The following is a 20,524-nucleotide window of genomic DNA, read 5'->3' on the forward strand; positions in this document are numbered from 1 at the left end:
GATAATTTGAGGAGGGGTGGAAGAAGTAATATATAGTGACGTTGAAGCTGTAATATAACAACTGCTCCCCCTACACTGGGAAAGAAACGTTTGGTGCATTTTCCTGGTTTCAAGGCCAATCAAGACTAGCAGTCATCCAAAGCCAAAGCAGTAAAACTCATCAGTTCTGGGCTGCAAGACAATCTGGACCTATCAATGAACTTTTTTTTCCCTATAGTTATTACCATCCTTCAGTTTCTATGAATAAATATAGCAGAGAATCCTAATACATGTACTAGAAGAGAACATCATATTCTCTTGTTGTTCAGTCGATTTGAAATCAGGTTTTCCTAACTCCATGGCCAGCACTCTCCACTGTGCCACCTCATTGCCCTAACATCAAATATCCACTGTATATGTATAATCCAAGCAGTCTATAGCCAGGGATTGGGGAACTATGAAAGAAGTAAAACAAAGGAAAGAACAAGAGTGTTTCTGGAAGCTGGGAAAGACCCTGTTACAAGATATGAACACCTTGCACCCACTGTAACTAAGCATTGCAAAGAGACTAAGGGAAATATTTTTAAATAATGAAACTAGTTCTTCAAATATTTCTGTCCAAGTTACAGTATCTTCATCACTTTATGAAGTGTTTAAGCTGAAATTCCTCTTCAGATTATTGGAGACAAGAAAAAAATGGAAGTGAATGAACATGGCTTCCTTCACTGAAATAAAAAACAGCATAGATATAAACCCATTTCAAAGATTTAAACATGAAATATTAAGCTGAAGTATGCTTTGATGAAACTGAAAGTAAGTTTGGCAAATGCTTTTTCAGGTGGATACTTTACCCAACAGGTTAACTAGATTATAATCAAATTATAGACAGAACCTACACTTAGGCACAACTTTGTCTTTTTTTTTTTTTATCAGAGGAACAAAAAAAAATTTGATATAAGATATTCTAATGTAATACCATACAGATGAGAACTGCGACTCAGAATGGCAACTCTAAGATGCTGAATCCAAGATTATGTTTCTTTGCATTTTAGTCTTTCTTGCCATAGTAAAATATTTTAAATTTTCACAAAAAGTCAAATATAAGTTTTTTTCCTAGATAACTTTCTTTAAAAATTCAAATATACATAACGTGCAACATTCTTAAATTAAGAATGGTTTCAAAGTCCTTTATTCCAGGGTGCGAGGCACTTTTGGAAGTGAATGAAGCATCTCAAGCAAGTGAATGCATACACGGTAGGCTTAATAATTATTAAATCCCCAAGATTTTTATTTGCAGACCACCTGGGCAGAGCAAAAGACTCTTCACACATTCCCACTTGATATATTTACAAAAACCTTGCTCAATTAAGGATGGCGATAAAATATAGATATCAAAAGTAAATTATTCATTGCAGTAAAACAAATGGTACATTAAAAACCTTAATACTTAAGAGATTACAGATGGACTTAACTTTGTAGGACCCTAAACATTTTGGTAAACAATATTCCAAAAGAACTGAAACAATTCACAGAACTCTAAAAATTACTAAGTTTGAGAATAATAGTAAATTCAAAATCAAATGCATCAAAATGAAAAAAAAAAGTGCTAAACTTTGTGAAGCAATTCAAAACTGGGAGAGAAAAATTTGTTCTTATAGAAGACTATACAACTTATTTTTATAATTAATGTTCAAAGTGAATTTAGACAAGTCATATAGCTTGGTCAAGGAAAATGAAAATTTAATAGTCTTTCACATATTCAAAAACTAACTGGGCACATTAACAGCTTCTGCTCAAACATCTCAATATTCATTAACTCCTTATTTATGTGTACAGCATACTAAAAAACAATCTATCGATTACTCATTTTAATACATTTATACATCAATGCTGTGGTGGGATCAACCTTTCACATAGTCTTCATGTCTATTTTTCAATTTGTGACACAAGGCACAATTGAAAAGTTACAATTATGAAAGTAGAAAACAAAACTTTTTGACACAGAAAAAGAAAATTTTGCTTTAAAATACTAATAACATTAATTAAAACATAGACCAATTTCTTGAAAAATTAAACACTAGTCAGAGGAAATTTATTTCCAGCATAGGAAAAAATAACACTTTGATATAATGGTAGTTCCAGGTGCCTGACAGTTAATTTTCCTGATTTCCACAGAGTATCTATCCAGAAAAGCTCAAGAAGAGCATTTTTAAGTTTACAAATTATCATTCACATTAGCACTAACACATAAAGTACTCAAGATTTTTATTTATAATCACAATATTAAAAGATATGTAGAAAAACACTCTCCCCTGAACTTTTCTATCCCAAACCTCATTTCAGTTTCAATGGAAAATAAAACCTCCTCTTTCATTCATTAGTCTATGCATAGAAAGATAACTTAGTACAATTCATATATGAATGTGGGAATTAAAACAGGTATTACAGTTAGGCAATTTGTGGTAATTGTACAACCCATGTTATCAACTACTTTGAAGTTTTGTTTTTGTTTTTTTTTTAAGGTTAGGAGTGGGTTGGTGGGGGGGACTGGTGGGAACTTTTGGTCTCAAAAGAAACTGTACTTATTTAAAGAAAGTCTAGGCAACAAAACTATTTTTTCTCCTCCCTAAAAAGATCCAAGAGTAAGTTATAAACACAGTATTTCTATGCAGAACTAAGTGTTAAAACAAAATAGGATGTTTCTACTTAAGCAGTTTCTTTTCAGGAAAAATTTAGACAGTGATCCCATTTCCCATTAAGCTCTGAACATTTGGAATGTTTTGATAGCAATTTTTTTTTAAAAGGTACTGTGAAAAGACAATACTAAATAGGGTATTCCTGTGAAATTATTTTAGTTGGCCTGAAGTCAAGATTATAGTATCTTTATCCTATGCTCTTTTGTAAGGTTTCAGTGAGTAAATACCAATATTGTCTGTTGGGTCATTATTATTTTACTTTTCCCATATCTCTTTTTTCACATCACAAGACTGAGTTAAATATCACTTAGGTTAACTGTACAACTACGTAAAGGCTAGTTTTTGTGACAAGTAAAGTATCCATTCTGATATATGGATAAAAAAATCTTTGTCTTCAAACAACTTCTTTTCATTGATAATTATACCCTGGTTTCTCAAAGCATATTTATTTAGGTCAAGGAAAAAAATAGCAGAAGAGGCCTTCACCTATGTTATGCAGCAGTGTTAACCAAATTCAGTTTTTGAGCCAAAATTATATGTCTTTAAACTTTCCTTTATAACTTCTTTCTGCAGTAATTTTGTATTTTGGCCAAAGAGAGCTGTTTCCTTTTGGCAGGCAGATCACTCTGGAAAGAAACCAGCAATTCAGAACTGTAGAATTTGTCTTCTTTTGGGGAGAGTAATAAATGGAGCAATGATTTTATTTTTTAGTTTGTTTTTTACCACCCATGTTGATCTTTTTCATAAGATTCATGAGATGAAATGTTTAAATCTGACCATAGTACACATTACCTAGTACAATGTACTTCTGTTTTAGCCCAATTCCCCAAAAGATAAGTTTCTGACCAAAATAAATTATTGTCCTGTCAAAAAGCATTCAGTTAAAAATCAAACTCGAAAGTTTAGATGGAATGTTAAAACTTAATGGCCAAAGATTATTGGTCATTTTATGCATAAAACATAATTGTTTAATATAAATAAGACCTAGAAGAAAAGACTAATCAGTGACAGATGTCGCACAATGAATCAATAAGACTATGTAAATATCTCTTCTGTGGCTATGAGAATGAGACACAAATTGGGAGGTACTCCCAAACAATAGAAAATATCATTAAATCTTTGCCTCTACTAAAGAATAAGACAAAGAGAATGTTCCCGTCCAAGGGTATAATGAAATCAAATCTTAAATTTTTCAGGGTGCTAAAACAGATAATTACTTTTTCTTTATTGTTACCAAGATTAAGGTTAGAAGTAAATATTATCCAAATCTCCAATTATTTAAATATCAATAATAATTATAGTTTAAATCGATCATACATATGCCTTTGAAAGAAGATAGTTACAACTTTTTCCACTAATTTCAAGGGTCACACCATAGGATTAGCAAGAACCACACTGATATCATAAATAACTTGTAACTCTAACCCAATTCACCCTAAGAATTGCTGGAATTCACTTGCAAGGAATACCGTCAGCACATCATGCCAATTTTTAGTAACCATGCTTCTATTTCCCCCAAACTAACAATACAAGGAGTCTAATGAATGTTGTTTCCTGTCACTTGATTTCACAACAGAGTGTTTTGTTCTTCAACTGAATGCAGTAAATGGGCAAACTTCAAGCTTCAAAACACTTCATGAACCCTGAAGTGATTTTCTATGGAAGGAGGTTCCTGCTCAAAGTGAATCTGGCTAGTAACCTGCATGCCAAAGTCCTCAAGGATCTGTACAAATTTCTTGTGCTCCTTTCCAATCCAAGACCTCATGGGGTCATTTACTTGGTAAGGAGTAACATGAGTGTGAACTGTAATCCCTGTCTTTGCAAATTCTTGCAACACTTCGGGGTAAGTAACCCAGGTATTGCTTCCTCCAGAGTGACCACCATCCAGCCAGTACATTGTTCTTATGTTTTTGATGAAGGTGTTTATGTTCTTATCTTTCTGGGCTTCTTTCAGCTCAAAAAGCAGTTGGTTCAAAACAACACAACCTTTACTAAATCCAATCAAAGTAAAGGATGCATCTTTAAAAGATGGTGGATTAAAGTTGGTGTCTGAGTCATCATATTGTTCATATTTTCTCTCTCTCTCCCCCTGGCAGCCATTTGAAGCATGAGATGAATTTGCTCTACAGTAGCTAGAGGTCTTCGCATCCTTTCTTAAACCATACCTTTTCTTCTTTGACAAGACAATGTTCTGCGTAAGGGTGAATGCATTAACTAATAACGAATAAAGATGTTTAAAAGCTCCAAACTCAATGCTGTGATCTGGGGCACCAAACATGTTGCTCTTCACAAAATTGTCATAACAGCTGAACTTGTGCAAATGCATTCGGGAGCTCTTCACTACCCAAATATAACTATTGCTGAAGTGGTGCGTTAGAAGGAAAGCAACATTTTCTAGACTCCAGTTTTCCCACTGATAATTCTCAGGATGACGTGCCATAATTTCACGATAGTTCTGAAAAAGAAGAACCATCACAAAATCATTGTTACAAATAGAGAGAGACACATAACTATTGTCCTAAAATAGCTTTCAGCTTTTATTGTTCTTTTTTATGGAGCAATGGAGGAAAGACTTTAGGATTCTGGATTGCTAAGTGGAAAATGGAGGTTGGGAGCAGCTAGGTGGCGCAATGGATAGAGCACCAGCCATGAATTCAAATCCGGCCTCAGCCCAAACACTTGACACTTCCTAGCTGTGTGACCCTGGGCAAGTCACTTAACCCCAACTGCCTAAAAAAAAAAATGGAGGTTGATTGGTTTGCTCCAAATAGAAATATTTAGGTATTAATAAACTGTACATATATTATACATGCATTCAACTTCCCTTCTTTTAGTGGTTTGTAAGTCTTAAAGCACTATACAAATATAAGTACTGTTACAGATATAAGTTTAATTGACTGCATTTTTGCTATAAACTAATTCTCTTGCAAACTGGAATTAAAATAATTCTCTCCTATGATAGCTGCCATGTTGTTCACTATAATAACACTTGAATACAACCACTTGGGTTGCTCTGCATCTAACAATATGAAGTCTGATGTGTACAGTACTATTTTCAGAATGAATATACTAGTTTTTATTTTTCATAAGAGTAGGTACTTAATAAAGGTTTGATTGATTTTTACTTATTATTCCATTTTCTGAACAGAAATATAAACCAGAATAATTCAACTGAGAAACTATAGCTCCTAGATTTTAAAAGGATTACGCATATGAAAGAACTGATGATTAACCAAGAAAGCAGGTAGCCCTAACCTGTTCTAATGGTTAAACTACAGGCTCAATGTCAAATCAAGATGGCATAACTATGAAGTCCCTTCCCAAAGAGAAAGTCCCAAACAATACAACACCCTAGTTTGATGGAAATTTACATCTAGAAGCATTAGACAATGCTACACTGTTTTTCAAAATTTATTACAATGGCATATAAAAATCACGAAAGACCTACCTTAGTCACAAACTAGAATTCTGCTCCTATATTGCACAGAAAAAGAAACTAAATCCCAGAGAGATTAATTGCCCAAAATCAATGATCAAGTTAGCAAAGATTGGAATTAACATCTCTTTTTTTCCAGTGCTATGTCAAACACCACAACTCTAAAATGTACATATTTTTCTTAAAAAGTTCTCATGTTTAAATTGATCCTAATCCCAGCTGAAAAATAAAAAAAAAAGTTTACACCCGATATAAAGACTAATTTCTTGATAGCACGAGTAGTAAGAATAGATGAGTTTCATTTACTTAGGACAGTTTACAGCTGCAGTCATTTGAAGGCAGAGATAAATTTGGAATCCCATAGGGCCACATCAAGAGGGCAAAGAGATAATGAGCCTTTCTTGAATGTTCTGCTTAAGTAGTCTTAGTGTTTGCAGTTTGCTGAAAGAGGATGGGCTGACACCTCCCTAACATGATAGCGGTAAACAGCTAAGATGTGGAAAGGTCATCCAAACTGATTTAAAGGTAAACATTCCAAGGAAACAGACAAGGAGTCCAGTGGCAAACAAGTAGGCAAAAAAAAAAAAAAAAATTATAGGGGAAAGCCAAGACCATTAGTTAATCTTATCTAGGAGATATAAACAAAAAGAACTGGAAAGCAACAGGCTATGGTACAAAAAAAAAAAAAAAAAAACAAGAGACCTGATTTCAAGTCCTAGTTCTACCACTCAGAAGCTAAAAGTCACTTCTCTCTGGGTCTCAGTATCCTCATCTGTAAAATAAAGATGTTACACTAAGTTGTTTCCAGGGTCCTTTTTAGTTCTTATCCTCTACAATTCTTTGTCAGTGACTTACCAGGTTATACTACATTTGACTTTCTGCTTAAGGGACTCACCAACTATTTGCACCATAAATAAAAGATGGTCTCCCTGCTTGAGGAGGTGAAAAAGCTTGAGAAATGCATCTCTAAACTCAGATTTATTAGAAAGGTTGAAGGATTTCAAGATAAAATTTTTTAAACATCCAAGAAAGGTACCAGAAAAAAAAATGTCTTTCAAGAGGAAGGGACTGGATCTATTTTTAAGGTGTCAGGAGTGAAAGAATCTGAAAACAGAAAAATTACAATCTGCAGTGAAAGAGTTCTAAGATAGAGAATCTGGATTCGAATCTTGCCCCCAGCATTTATTACCTCTACTTCAGTTTCTTCATATGTAAAATGAAGAACTCAAGTCCTTTCCAGCTCTAAGTCAATGATCCTATGATACATGGACTGATTTAGACAGTAAGAGGTCTAACAAAAATCCTGTTACATACCTACATGTTAGCTCACAGTTTAACTAGAGGCTCAAGAGGAAACACAGCAAATGACAATGCTCATGACTCAGAATCAAGAACCAAAAATACAACATTTCACTATAAAAGAACGGAAATTTTCAGGTGATAGTACCTTTGAGCAACCTCTTCTCTGCTAACTTCTTATCTGATACTGTCTTCTTGGCTTCTACTTCTAACACCAGGTTCTCCCTCTCTATAAGCTCCTTTCAGCAATTTTGAGTCAGATATTCTGCAAACCACCTAATACTAATAGTGTCCCAGCTTTTTTAAATTATCCATGCTTATCTCTTTCAATTACAAGCATACCTGCCCCCACATCCCTGCACTGCCATTAAGCCCTTCCCAAGCCTGGATGTCTTCCTTATTTTCGGTGTTTTTTTGCCTTGCTTGGGGTGAACCAGTACTGCCTCAGTCCCAAAGTTGACAGCCTGAAAATAATGACAGGAGTTATTTTCTGCAAGATGCTCAGGACTGTTTCCAGAGATCATAAGCTGTGATGACTATTTTTCAAATTCCTGAGGATCTATCAAGTAGCAAGGACCATTTGCAACTTGGCTTAAGCAGAATTCTTTAATCTAGGGTGGCCAAAAACAGTCCAAGGAACTGGTCAGGCTTATTTGCCAAATAGGTCTTTCTTGATTATTCACGGACCTCCACCTCTAGGCATTTCCCATGAACTAGACCAAGATATCTTTTGTGGTATCCTATCTTAGTATCACTAAGTCACATTCACTTATATTTTGATGCTTTTGAAGGATAACAGTATTTTATTATATTAATATAGATGTTCCCTCTACTAATGCAGATCTCAACTCATCCAAGCCTTATGCTGTTAGAGAAATTCTCATTCATGTACTCCCATGTATCTTCCATGGATGATCTACCCAACTTGCCAAAGGTCTTTGTCTAGGTATTTTGATATTTTTATTGTCTCTCTGATGTTATACCATGACCAGCTCAAGGTCTTTTATCATGCATATTATCTCTCCAGTGATAACCTCTTATGTCTCCTCTAATGCATAAGTATTGGTAATTTATTGTACTAATTTGTGCCCACTATACAATATCCTTTTAGTCATCTGAAATTCTGATGATGATACATGATTCACAGCCAAATAAAATCACTGAAAAATTATTGGTATTAAGAAGTTAAGTTTTTATGTAAGGGAACAATCAAAGCACTGCACAATTTTCCAAGTGTAATTCAACCACTCTTCGACCTCTTCAACACTGGGCCCAGCTCATCGTCCATATTCAGCGTCTACCATAGATAGATATCCTGAAGGACAAAACAGGCTACTCACCCAATTGTATGTCATAATCTGACCAAGCATTCTTCATTCACTTGTTTTTTTCTATGTGGATTATTAGGTCAATATCTGTTGAGTGGGCACTGAGATCCTGTAGCATTCTGGGGTTTGATTCAAGCACCACAATGTTACCTGCAAACAGGAGCATTTGGAGGACCTTATCATGAATGGGGAATCTCTCTTCTATTTGGACTGCACAGGAAATCTAAATGATAGTGATGAACAGCTTGGGTGAGCCTTCATCTTTGTTTTATATTTCAGTTGGTATTGATAATCCAAGGATCACTAAACAAAATTGTCTGTGCAGTTGAATCTATCAAACTATCTCATGTGACTTAAATGTAAACATGGGAAATACCTTGTTTCCCATGATGGTTCATCACTTCTGTAAATAAGTGCACCTGGTTGTCTGTCTCAGACAGACTGTCAGACAGTCCATAGTTTAAAATGTAAAAGTTCAAGTGTCAAGGCAAACCTCCTTCCTGGAATCTTCTAATTTAGGATCAGTCAAGAGTTTTTCTATGGAACACGTGAAAACAGAGAGGGAGAGGAAGAAGAGGGCTTTAGAATGATGCTCAACAATTCTTCCACCAAAACAATATGGTTGAACAATGTGTTTGCTGATGATACACAATGGTTTCCTTCATCCAGGTTTAATCACATATGAGTAGTAGGAGAGCAACAGGAGTTTGTTGGAAAGAGAGGTTGAAGGGTGATAAAGACAAGCAATCCATTGGTGAGATGTAGCAAAAGGAGGGGAGGGTTACTAAAGGTAGACAGGATAAAAAATTTACTCAGTCTACAATCTCTTGGCAATTTTTAACAGCAAATCTAAGGGGCTAATTTTAAATATATATATATATATACACATATATACACATAAAACTATCAATATATTTATGTATATATAAAACTATCAATATATTTATGTATATATAAAACTATCAATATATTTTTAAAACTTATAATTGTATTGTACTTTACAGTATACAAAGCACTTTCAAATACATGGTCTCATTTGATATCCCTAACATTCCTAACATGTCTCATAGATAGGGATGTTAACACCAAACCACTTTATGGATAAGAAAATTAAGTCTCAGAGTTTAAATTACTTATAAATGACTAGTATGACAAAATATGTTAAAGATAAATGATATCATATATAAAATGTCCCAAAAGTCTTGGTCCAGTTTAAAGCTTTCACCTTTCACTCAATTATATAAATATGAAGACCGCTGTAGAAAATAGTCAGTAAATAATAAACAATTATTAAGCACTTACTATGTGCCAGGCACTGTACTAAGCTACAAAAGCCTACTTAAACATTTCTTTATCAATTATATTGATGATACCATCAACATGTGTATAGAGCATTCTCAAAAATTGTGCAGCAATAAAAAAGTAAATGTATGAAGCTGGTAGTTATTTCAATCAATTTTGAGGGAAATGATTTGAGCTATGCATTTTTTCTGCCATTCCTTTGATAATTTTCTCTTTGTGAGAAAACTTGAAAAACTTATCAAGGTACCTTCAAAACTAGGATCACATCCAGCATGCATTTTTTCTCAATGTGTTTGGTACGGTCCAGTCATACTTCCCAGCTTGATTTTATTGACTGTTATCTTCAATTCTTCATATATAATATTAGGTGATGAGGTATTAGAATCCCAATGCAGTGTTTCCTCATTCATCAACAATTACACATATAAAAACCCTGGCAAACCTAGTACATTATTATGTCTATTTGTGTTCTCCTGGCAGCTTCTTCTTAAAATACTTTTGGGATCACATTATTTGGGTTTCACACCAACTTTTCTGCAGATTCATTTTCTCCTTCATTGATTTCACTGTTGAGAAACAATTTCTTTTAATTATCTTTCTCCATAATGTTTAACAATTGAGCTTGGCTCATACTCTAAGGTTGTTGCCCCTTGTCCGGGCGAGGAAAATCAAGTCCTTGCTTGTTAGGTAGTTTTTGGCCCCTCCATACCCTGCTGAATAGCTTCCACTGGACCATGTAGATAGTTTCCTTCCAGAGCTTAAGGGGACTTTTTGATATTTCCCTTAAGCAAAAAATCCTAATTAGCAGATTCACTTTCAAAATAAGTTCTTTCAGAACTCATAATCAGTATTTTGCATGAATACTCTTGTTCTGACCAGTTCATTTTTGGAGGGCTTGGCCATACTTATACATACATGAAGAATTACCCTACATTTATATAGATAAAGTTGTCTGTACTTATCTGGCAACATGGATATAATGACTAGACCTTGCTATTGAATAATGCCCAAATATGTGGCAAATGTTCTAGTATTCTTGCTGCTCATCCAAGGGAAGCTAGTTGTACATTAACAGAAAAAAAAAGTACACTTTGTGACCAGTGTTATATGGGAAAGGAATAAGCATTTATTAAGAGCCTCTAAAAGCACCTTAAAATATTGTCTCATTTGACCAACCCTGGGAGGCAAGCGCTATTATTATCCCCATTTTACAGGTAAGGACATCGAGACATGAGTAACTTGCCCTTGGTCACATAGCTAGAAAGTATCTGAGGCTGAATTTGAACTCAGATCTTCCTAATTCTAGGCCCAGAACTATCCACTGCAACTCCTAGCAGCCTCTAGGCAGTATTACAGCTTTATGCCTTTATGGTTTACAATATAGTGCTTTGTGACTTATAGAACAGAGTACTTCCCTAAAAACAACCCTGTGAGGTAAATCATGCAGGTATTATACCCACTTTATAGATGAAGAAACTAAGACTCAGAAAGGTCAAGTGACTTTTTCACGGTTATACAGGACTAGGAAATGCACACCACACCCCCCACTAATTTGTGTTTAGTTTTCATGCAATATATGTATAACAGATATTTATACATGTATAATACATATATATGTATGCATGATACATATAAACAATATGTATGTATACAGATATATGTGTGTATGTATATACTGTCTTTCCCAACATGGGACTGTTTTATTATTAACACTGTATCCAGCACTGAGCACGGTTCCTGGCATAGAGTGGTACTTAATTAATTCTTGTAAATTGATTCCAAGTCTTCTAACACCAAGGCCAGACTTCTTCCCATTAAACCATGCTGCTGCCCAGCTAATTCCTGCTACCTGGGCACAATTTATGCAGCCAGAGAACCACATATGGATCAGTCTGTCAGTAAAACAGGTAGAAAGATGCTGAGATCTCCTCCTCTTTTTCCTCACGCTTAGACAACTCACTTCATATCTCCCCTCATCGCTCATACATTTCTGAAATTCAAAATCAAATTTCCAGACTTATAGGTATTTTGGGACTCAGATTTATGGGTTCAGTTCTGGCTAGTGAGAATGAGAGATTTTGTGCTACCTTAGAAGTCATGAAAACAATCAACAGGTGCCCACTCTGATGTGGACCTGTGACGATGCCCCAACCTGGAACCTAGAAAAGAGATTTCATCCAAGTAACAAAACATTTCTAGGAACTAAGCATAAAAATAATTGGCTCTCCTGTCCTCCTAGTAGTGTTGCAGATCAACTGACTGGCACTGAATAATCCAACAGTCCTAGTGCACAGTCTTCAGAGAAGATCACCTTTTGCTTTGAGGATTGCCAGGAACATTACCCAAAGTGTCTGAAATCTACAACCTGCCCTCAACCCAGATTCCAGGCCAGAATTCTCTTTCTAGGATAAAGACAATTAGGACGTGTGTAGAAGTAACCAGGGAGACAAGCCTGACATATAGGCTATTTGGTAGTGAAATTAACCTGGGTCCAGGAACTACAATCCCACCTGGATTTATCCATTAATCAGACCAGAGACCATACCCTTTCAGACATTCTTAGGAAAGAAATAGAATGAAAAAGTATTCATCCAGTCTTCCATCTCCCTGGCCAGTACTCCCATCCCAGTCATTAGAAAGGAAAAATTGGAAGCTAAGACTCTGCCATGACTATAGCATTTTGAACTCTACCCCATCCAGAAGTGGAACCAGGTATACATGACCTGATGGACCAGTAGGCATGGATACTGAGGTAATATGGCATAATACATAATACACTGGACTGTAATTAAGAAAGGCCTGCATTCATATTCTACCTCTGATCCTTACTAGCTGTGTAAGCACAAACACTAACTCTCTTAACTTCAAACTCAATTTTCTCATTTGGAAAAAGAGGATAATAATACATACAGTTTTCTACATCACATGGGCTACTGTGGGGCCCAAATGAATTAATGATTGTAAAGCATTTTACAGATGATGCCAGTAATTGTTCTTCACCAAATTGAACTTTCAAGATGTGTATCACGTCGTCCTGATAAAACGCAAAATGGTATCCTAAAAGAGGAAAAAAGAAACCTCACGTACAAAAATATCTACTGCAGCTTTTTTTTTTTGTAGTGGCAAAGAACTGGAAACTAAGGTGGTACCCATCAATTGGAGAACAATTGAACAAATTATGGTACATGAACATAATGAAATACTATTTTCAAATCAAATCAATAAGCATTTTAAATGCTACCCATGCTAATTATTGTACTAAGCCCTGCGGATTCAAAGAAAGACAAAAAACAGCTCATGCTTTCAAGTCTAATGGGGGAGACAGCATGCAAACAACTATGTACAAATATGATCTACACAGAATAAACTGAAGATAATCTCAAAGGGAAGACACCAGCATTAAAGGGGGTCAAGAATAGGCTTCTTGTAAAAGGAGAGATTTTAGGTAGGACCTAAAGGAAGTCTGGGAAGCTAGGAGGTAATCTTTATTAAGTTAATCACAGAACTGAGTTAAAAAAAGAAATCTCTGTAGCACTATACCTCAAGTACCACTACTAGAATTAATCTGACACCAACAGGCATTGAATACTGGCATATATATGCTGTCTGCTCTCCACACAGATAAGCTGTATGTACCTGAGACAGGGGCTGTCTTAAATGACTTTCATTTGTACCTTTCTTTGCAACAGTCCAGTGTTATACAGAGACCTGTTCAAGACCTTCTGCAGCTATCTCAGCTGCAACAAAAAACCTAACGGCAATTGGCAGGTTTGCTTTAACTCCTGTCAATTCCTTTCCAACTCTGCGTGGCAACAATATTAGATTTCATTAAAGACCTACCCCAACACTTAAGGTACCATACCAACTTGGAAGTAATAAAGCAAGGTTTTCTATACTAGCCTTGTCACAAGCTTACCCTTGACCCCAATACCTATAGTACCTACGGACCTATAAGTGTAAAAGTCTGGGGAGAAACCACTGAACAAAGTGAAAAATATACAAACAGAACTCCCCCCTCCACCCCAAATTGGTTCTTTGAGGAACTATCATATATAAGATAGAGTAGATTTTTAAATTTATTACCAACAGGGCAGCCTAATTCCTGTTAGTAGACATTGTAGAGAGGTTGATTCCAACTCAAGGTAAGTCAAAAATCAAACAACAAGCATCCACTGAGTACCTACTAAGTGTCAGGTACTGGGGATACAAAAACAAAAATTAAACATTTCCTGCCCTTGAATTTACAATTGAATTGGAGAACATGACATTATATATATTTGTGTACATATGTATGTGTGTATGTGTAAATACATATATACATATATGCATATAACACACACACACACACACACACACACACACACAATCGATACCAAACAGCTAAGAGGGGAGTCACTAGCACAGCGGTTGGAGTATCAGGAAAAAGCCTCATACAGAAAGTGGTACTTGAAGAAAACTATAAATTCCTTGAGATGGCATGGGAGACAATGAGGGAAAAGGCATTGAAATGGGCAATGAGATATCACATGAGAAATAGTAAGGTCAATTTGGCTGGATCAAAGTGTATGTGAAGGGGAGTTATATATAATAAGGCTGGAAAGTTAAGTTAGTTAGCTTGTCTGGTAGAGTTGGGGTTTAAGTGCCAAACAGAAGAGTTTATACTTGATCTTAGAAGTAATAGAATGCCATTGGAGTTAACTAAGTAATGGAGTAACATAACCAGACTTGAGCTTTAGAAAAATCACCCTGGCAATTCTGTGCAGGATGAATTGGCATAAAGAGAGAGACCTGAGGCATGGATACAAATCAGGAAGCTATGATAATACTGCAAGTAAGAGAGGCTAAGCAGCTAAACTAGAGTGGCAGCTGTGTGAAGAGATAGGAAAGGACGCAAGAGATGTTTTGGAGGGAGAAGGGATAAGATTCAGCAACTAACTGGATTTATAAGGGTGCATGTGAGAAATTAATGATGACATCACAGCTGTAAATCTGGGTAATAGGAAAGATGCTGGTACCCTTGACAGAAATGAATAAAAATTTTGTAAAAATTTTAAAAATGAAATGAGCTATTTTATAAGTGGCCAAGTATATAGGCATTTAATAAACCTATGCTGAATCACCGGAAGAGTTCAAGCAGAAATGTGGATAAGGATTTGCACTGGGCATGAAGTTGAACTGGATTACTTCTAAGGTTCCTTCTACCTCCAATATTCTATGATTATTTGATATGAACCCAGTGATTTTTTTAAGACTCTTGCTAAATAGTTCTATTTTATTAATTTTTACAATTCATTCAGGTATTAACTTGTGTGCTTTTAATAATTTTTAGACAAAAAGTCTACAAGACACAATAATGAAAACTGAGTTATCCAATTATTTTAATGTTACAAATGATCTGTACATTTTGTTACCACAAATTATTAACCCATTCTCTTTATTATAATACCTCTCAACAAGTTACCATAATTCATCTTCAATATAGACTCAAACACAATTTAACTTTAAATGTTAAAGTACTTTTATGTACTAAATATAGTACCATGAAATTTAATGTGAATAAAATTAACTTCACAAGTACAAAATGGAGAAACCATGTCTGGACAGCCATTCATCTGAAAAAGATATAAAAGTTTTAGTGGACCTCACTTTGAATATGAATCAACAGTATAAACAAAAAAGTAGCATAATTTTAAATTAAAATGAGAGGCATAATGTCCAAGATGAGACGTGATAGGCCAGCTAGTGTACTCTACCCTGGTCAGATTACATCACTGTTTTCAGTTTTGGGTGACACAATATAGGAAAGATGTTAAACAGGAGATTTTCCAGAGAAATGTAACCTTGGTAAAGGGTCAGGCAATCATGACATAAAGAAGATTAGTTGAAAGTGAAGACTTTTAGCCTAGAGAAAACTTGGGGGGGGGCAGGGGAAACAAGAAGGGGACAGTGACCCCAGAAACCAGACAGGGACATAACAGTTATTTTCAATTATGTGAAGGGCTACTGTGTGGAAACAGCATTAGACTTGTTCTTGGTCTCTGAGGGCAGAATTGGGAGCAACTGTGTGGAAGCTGCTGAGATATTGGTTTAGGCTTGATATAAAGAAAAATCCCCAAACAATTAGAACTATACAAAAGTGAAATGGGCAGCTAGGTGGTGCAGTGGGTAGAGTGCCAAAATGGCAAACCACTCCAGTATCTTTGCCAAGAAAATCCCAAATGGGGTCACAAAGAGTTGGACACATCTGAAAAACAAGTGAACAACAACAACAAAGTGAAATGGAGGAAAGACTGAGTTCCCCTTCACAAGAGGTCTTCAAAGACTGGATGGTCACTTGTTAGATAAAACTACACAGGGGATTTCTTGTTCAGGTATAAGTTGAGTTCCCTTCCAACTTTGAGATTCTGCGATACTACACTGAGCTCAATGCATAGATTAGTTGTTGAATAATACTATATTACCAAATACTTTTCAGAAATGAATCTTATTTATATTTTAATACATGTATGTATATGCATGTGTATGTATACACACACATCCCTTCCTCAAAAGTATACTGTTTATATTAAATTACACATACTTTTGCTGTTAGTCACTAAGCATTTATTAAATGTCTACAAGGTGTCAGGCACTGTGCTAAGCACTGGGAATAAAAAAGAGGCAAAAGACAGTACCTGCCCTCAAGGAGTTCATAATCTAATGGGTGAGTTAACAAAGCAAACAAATACCAACAAGCTATATCCAGGATAAATATGACATAATTAAAAGAGGGAAGACAATAGAGTTAAGAGAAAATGGGAAAGGCTTCATGTAGAAAATGGTATTTTTAGTTAGGGGAAGGAAGCCAGGAGGCAGAATTGATAAGGCACCGAATTCCAGGTACGGGGGACAGTTAGAGAGAATGTCTGAATAGACAAGTGTCTTGTTGGTGGAACAGTAAGGAGGCCAGTGCAACTGAATAGAGGAGAAAAATAACGTGTAAGAAGCCTAAGAAACAGCAGGAATTGGAGGCTAGGATATGGAGAGCTTTGATCACCAAACAGAAGGTTTTTAATTTGATTCTGGAGTTGATGGGGAAACAATGGTGTTTACTGAGTAAGGTGGTAACAGGGTTGGACCTACTTTAGGAAAAACACTTTGGAGGATGGATTGTAGTGGGGAAGAGATATAAAGCAAGCAGCTCCATCACCAGGCTATTACAATAGTCCCATGCATGAGGTGAAGAGGGCCTGAATCAGTCAGGAAGTCAAGAAGTTCAAATCCAGCCTCAGACACTTGCTAGCTGTGTGACCTTGGCCATTTCCATTTCAAACGTTCATATGGATTATTTGTATTGGTCTGATTAGCCACAGCCAGTGACACTGGACCTTGACTCCAACATAGTGATGTCATTTTGGCCCTCTTCAAGCATGAAGAACAACAACCAATTGACCCTGGGCAAGTCACTTAATCGCTGTCTGCCTCAGTTTACTCATCTGTAAAATGGGGATAAGAACAGTACCTATCTCCCAGGGTTGTTGTGAGGATCAAATGAGGTTTGTAAAATGCTTATTAGCACAGTGACTAGCACACAGTAGGTGCTATATAAATGCTTATTCTCTCCTACTAACCCCCTCTCCCAACTAGAGTGGTGGCAGTATCAGAGAAAAAAGGGGACTATTGGAGAGATGTTACAATGGTGAAATCGACAGCCTGGATAATGAAGGTTGAGAGGCAATGAAGAGTTGAGGATGACATAGATGTTAGTTGCCTGCCTGGGGGGCTGGGAAAATAGTGATGCTGGAGTAAGTGTAATAGGGAGGTGGGATGTTTAAGAGGAGTTCCGTTTTGGACATATTTAAGATTGGGTGTCTACCCAATTCAGTCGGAGATGTCGAAAGGCAGATGGGAATTCGAAATTGTTTATGTCAGCATGGAGCAGATAGGTAGATCTGAGATGCATTAGTATAGATATTATAACTAAATCTATGGGAGCTAACGAGAGGCCGCAGGAGAGGCCGCAGGACGAACCCTGGGGAACACCTAAGGCTAGAAGGGGCTTTCAGCAAAGCAGACAGAGGAACAGTCTGATGGGCTTTTCACGAGACACCCAAACTTTCAGGAACCCTGCCACCTTCTTAAAATCTGTCAAGCAAAATGCTATTAATCAAATTAAGGGTTCAGAACTTAGGTGAGCCTCAAACTACTACTATGGATAGGCTCCACTTTCTCCGTCCCCTCCCTCCGGCCCCAGCACTGTCACCTGGGTCACACAGACCCCAGTACCTGGCAGCCTCTCCTAGAACCCTACACACACTCCCTCCTCCCACCGCCCTAACGGGCCACTCACAAGTCGGGAACGCTGGGCGGCCGGGGCACCTCCCGGGGGCGGGACCTCGCAGGGCAAACTCTCCCGGGCCTGGCCGAGGACGGGGAGGAGCAGGCCGGGGCCCTCCGCGCGGGTCCCAGAGACCACCCAGGTAAAGGATTCCAGCAGGAAGGGGCAGGGAGCGAGGGGGCGGGGCCGCCGCATACCTGCACGTCTCCCGGGAAGTAGAGGACGTGATGCTGGGGGGCTGCCGCCGACGTCTCCCCGGGCCTCCCCGGCGGGTTCTCCTGCTCGCGCAGCCCCGCCGCCGCCAACAGGAGAAGCTCGTTGCAGCGCTGGGGATCGGCGCCCGGCACGGGAGGCAGCCGCAGGCACTGGGGGCCCAGCCCCGCGCCGCGGCAGCCCACGGCGGGGGTGGCGCGACCCGCGCTGCCGCTGCCGCCGCTGCTGCTGCTGCTGCACACGTTCATGACCCCGTCCTGGGAAAGGAAGGCGCAGGTGCCCCTGGTCACGACCAGCAGCAGTAGTGGCAGCGACGGCGGCGGCGACAGCAGGAGACTCATGAAGCCGCCGCCGGCAGCGGCTGCTCAGCCCGGTCCCTCCCCGTAGCCGCTACACCTGCCTCCGGCCCCAAGCGCCGGTGGGGGAGAGCGGGAGCGGCGGCTGCGTAGCTGCTGTCGTCAGCCAGCGACGTCCGCGCGCCCCGCGTGCGTAAGAGGAAGGGGATCTGAGGGCGACTGGCTGCCCGAGAGGAGTGGGAAAGGAGGTCTGGTTACCGGGAACGGAAGGCGGGGAGGGGGCGTTTCTTGGGGAAGGGCGTTTGTTATTGGAAGGTTCGGGTCTGGCCGGGCAGTTCGAAACGGAAGTGTCAGAAAGGCTGTCAGCCGGGCTGGGAGGGGGAAGGGAAGGAAGCGGGGAGAAGGGGAAAAAAAGGGGGGGTAGCGGCGCATGCGCGTTAGTCAGGGCGAGCCGTAACAGTAGCTGTCCAACAATCCCAAGGAACGGATTGTGAGGCGCGGTTCTGGCCTGTGGCGGTGGCCCCGGCTTACATTTTCGGAGCAAGCTTTCGGAAGTTCTCGGGGCCTCAAAGGGAGGCAGTTCCCGCGACGTAGGCTTCGTGTGTGCAGAGCTCCCATGGCGGCGCCCGCCCTTTCCGTTGGGAAGCCGGGCCCCTCGGTGTTTGGCGCTGGCTCGGGCCAGTGCCAGACCTTCCAGGGCTGACGAGGCTTGCCTTACCCCCGAGCCGACTTAGCTACATTATGAAAGGTCAAGAAAGCCCCGTGCACTTCCCGCACTTGTGGGTTTTGTTGGAGGTTCGGCCCTCAAAGGGAAGAGTGATTTCGAGAATTCATTCTCCTGGGCCACATCGTGCTGTTGTAGTTAAATGGCGGGTGCCCCCAAATTCAATCTGTTACAGTCTAAGCATGGGTAGGCCTGGGACTTGAGACTCCCCTCGTCTAAGCTCTTCGTTTTACGTTTGGAAACGGAGGTAATTAAGCGAAGCGGATAGTCCCAAGGTCACATCTGTCCTGTGAGTGGCCCAGAATCTGGGACTGGAAATCTTTCTAGTTCTCCAAGAGACAGATTTGTGGCAAGCCCATCTATACATGATATCCTAGTCATCTGAGGATTACTATTGATATACTGGAAAAAAGCCTTCCTAAAATGAATCCGCTTAAAATGGCGACCACCATTTCATAGTAAATAATTTGTTAAAGGTGTGATTTGGAATTTGTTGAAAGATGACGCTAAAATTTGTGAAGATGTTTATTTTGTTTTGTTTTTTAAAAAATTTTAGATTAGAGTTGCAATTGTGCTAATTCCTGGAGTCTAGACAAAGAATCAGATGTTTGTTTTTTTCCTGACATCTGTATAATAGCACCATACTGTTGAGGTTCAGAGGTTTAGGGGTGCTGGGACCCCAAAATCACTACATGCTGGTACTGCGCACATGAATTCGACCCAAGCCTTCTTTCAGCCAAAGATAAGGTTTGTTAAAGATCCACCATATTGGCCAGACTCTTAAGGAATCTGAACATTTGTGAGCTATACTCTTAACTGAACAAGTTGCAGAACCAAGGTCCATATTCAACTTGGTATATGAAAGTAACTCGGAGTAGGTTAAGGAGAACACACTGTACTGAGTTAGGAATATTTAGGATCATAGATTTATAGA

General features: G+C 38.5%; 2 protein-coding genes across 4 annotated transcripts in view; one reads left to right on the forward strand and one right to left on the reverse strand.

Annotated features, from left to right (window-relative positions):
- Nucleotides 1-1,152: 1,152 nt before the first annotated feature.
- CUNH2orf69 (chromosome unknown C2orf69 homolog) lies at nucleotides 1,153-18,943 on the reverse strand. Its single transcript, XM_027866109.1, has 2 exons — nucleotides 18,555-18,943; nucleotides 1,153-5,130 (listed from the first exon to the last, which is right to left on the reverse strand). Exons 1-2 carry the CDS (start codon nucleotides 18,909-18,911, stop codon nucleotides 4,300-4,302), a joined length of 1,188 nt encoding a protein of 395 aa, XP_027721910.1. The 5' UTR covers nucleotides 18,912-18,943; the 3' UTR covers nucleotides 1,153-4,299.
- The window catches only part of FTCDNL1 (formiminotransferase cyclodeaminase N-terminal like), a 122,076-nt gene continuing 119,989 nt past the window's right edge, over nucleotides 18,438-20,524 (forward strand). For 2 of the 3 annotated variants that reach the window (XM_027866110.1, XM_027866112.1), the window contains exon 1: nucleotides 18,438-18,499. The gene's annotated coding sequence lies outside the window, so the exon portion shown is untranslated. The remainder of the gene's footprint in view (nucleotides 18,500-20,524) is intronic. The other variant, XM_027866111.1, reaches the window with a different exon arrangement.

The sequence above is a fragment of the Vombatus ursinus genome, unplaced genomic scaffold, assembly GCF_900497805.2.
Source record: "Vombatus ursinus unplaced genomic scaffold, bare-nosed wombat genome assembly UNPS02014779.1, whole genome shotgun sequence".
Lineage (NCBI taxonomy): Eukaryota > Metazoa > Chordata > Mammalia > Diprotodontia > Vombatidae > Vombatus > Vombatus ursinus.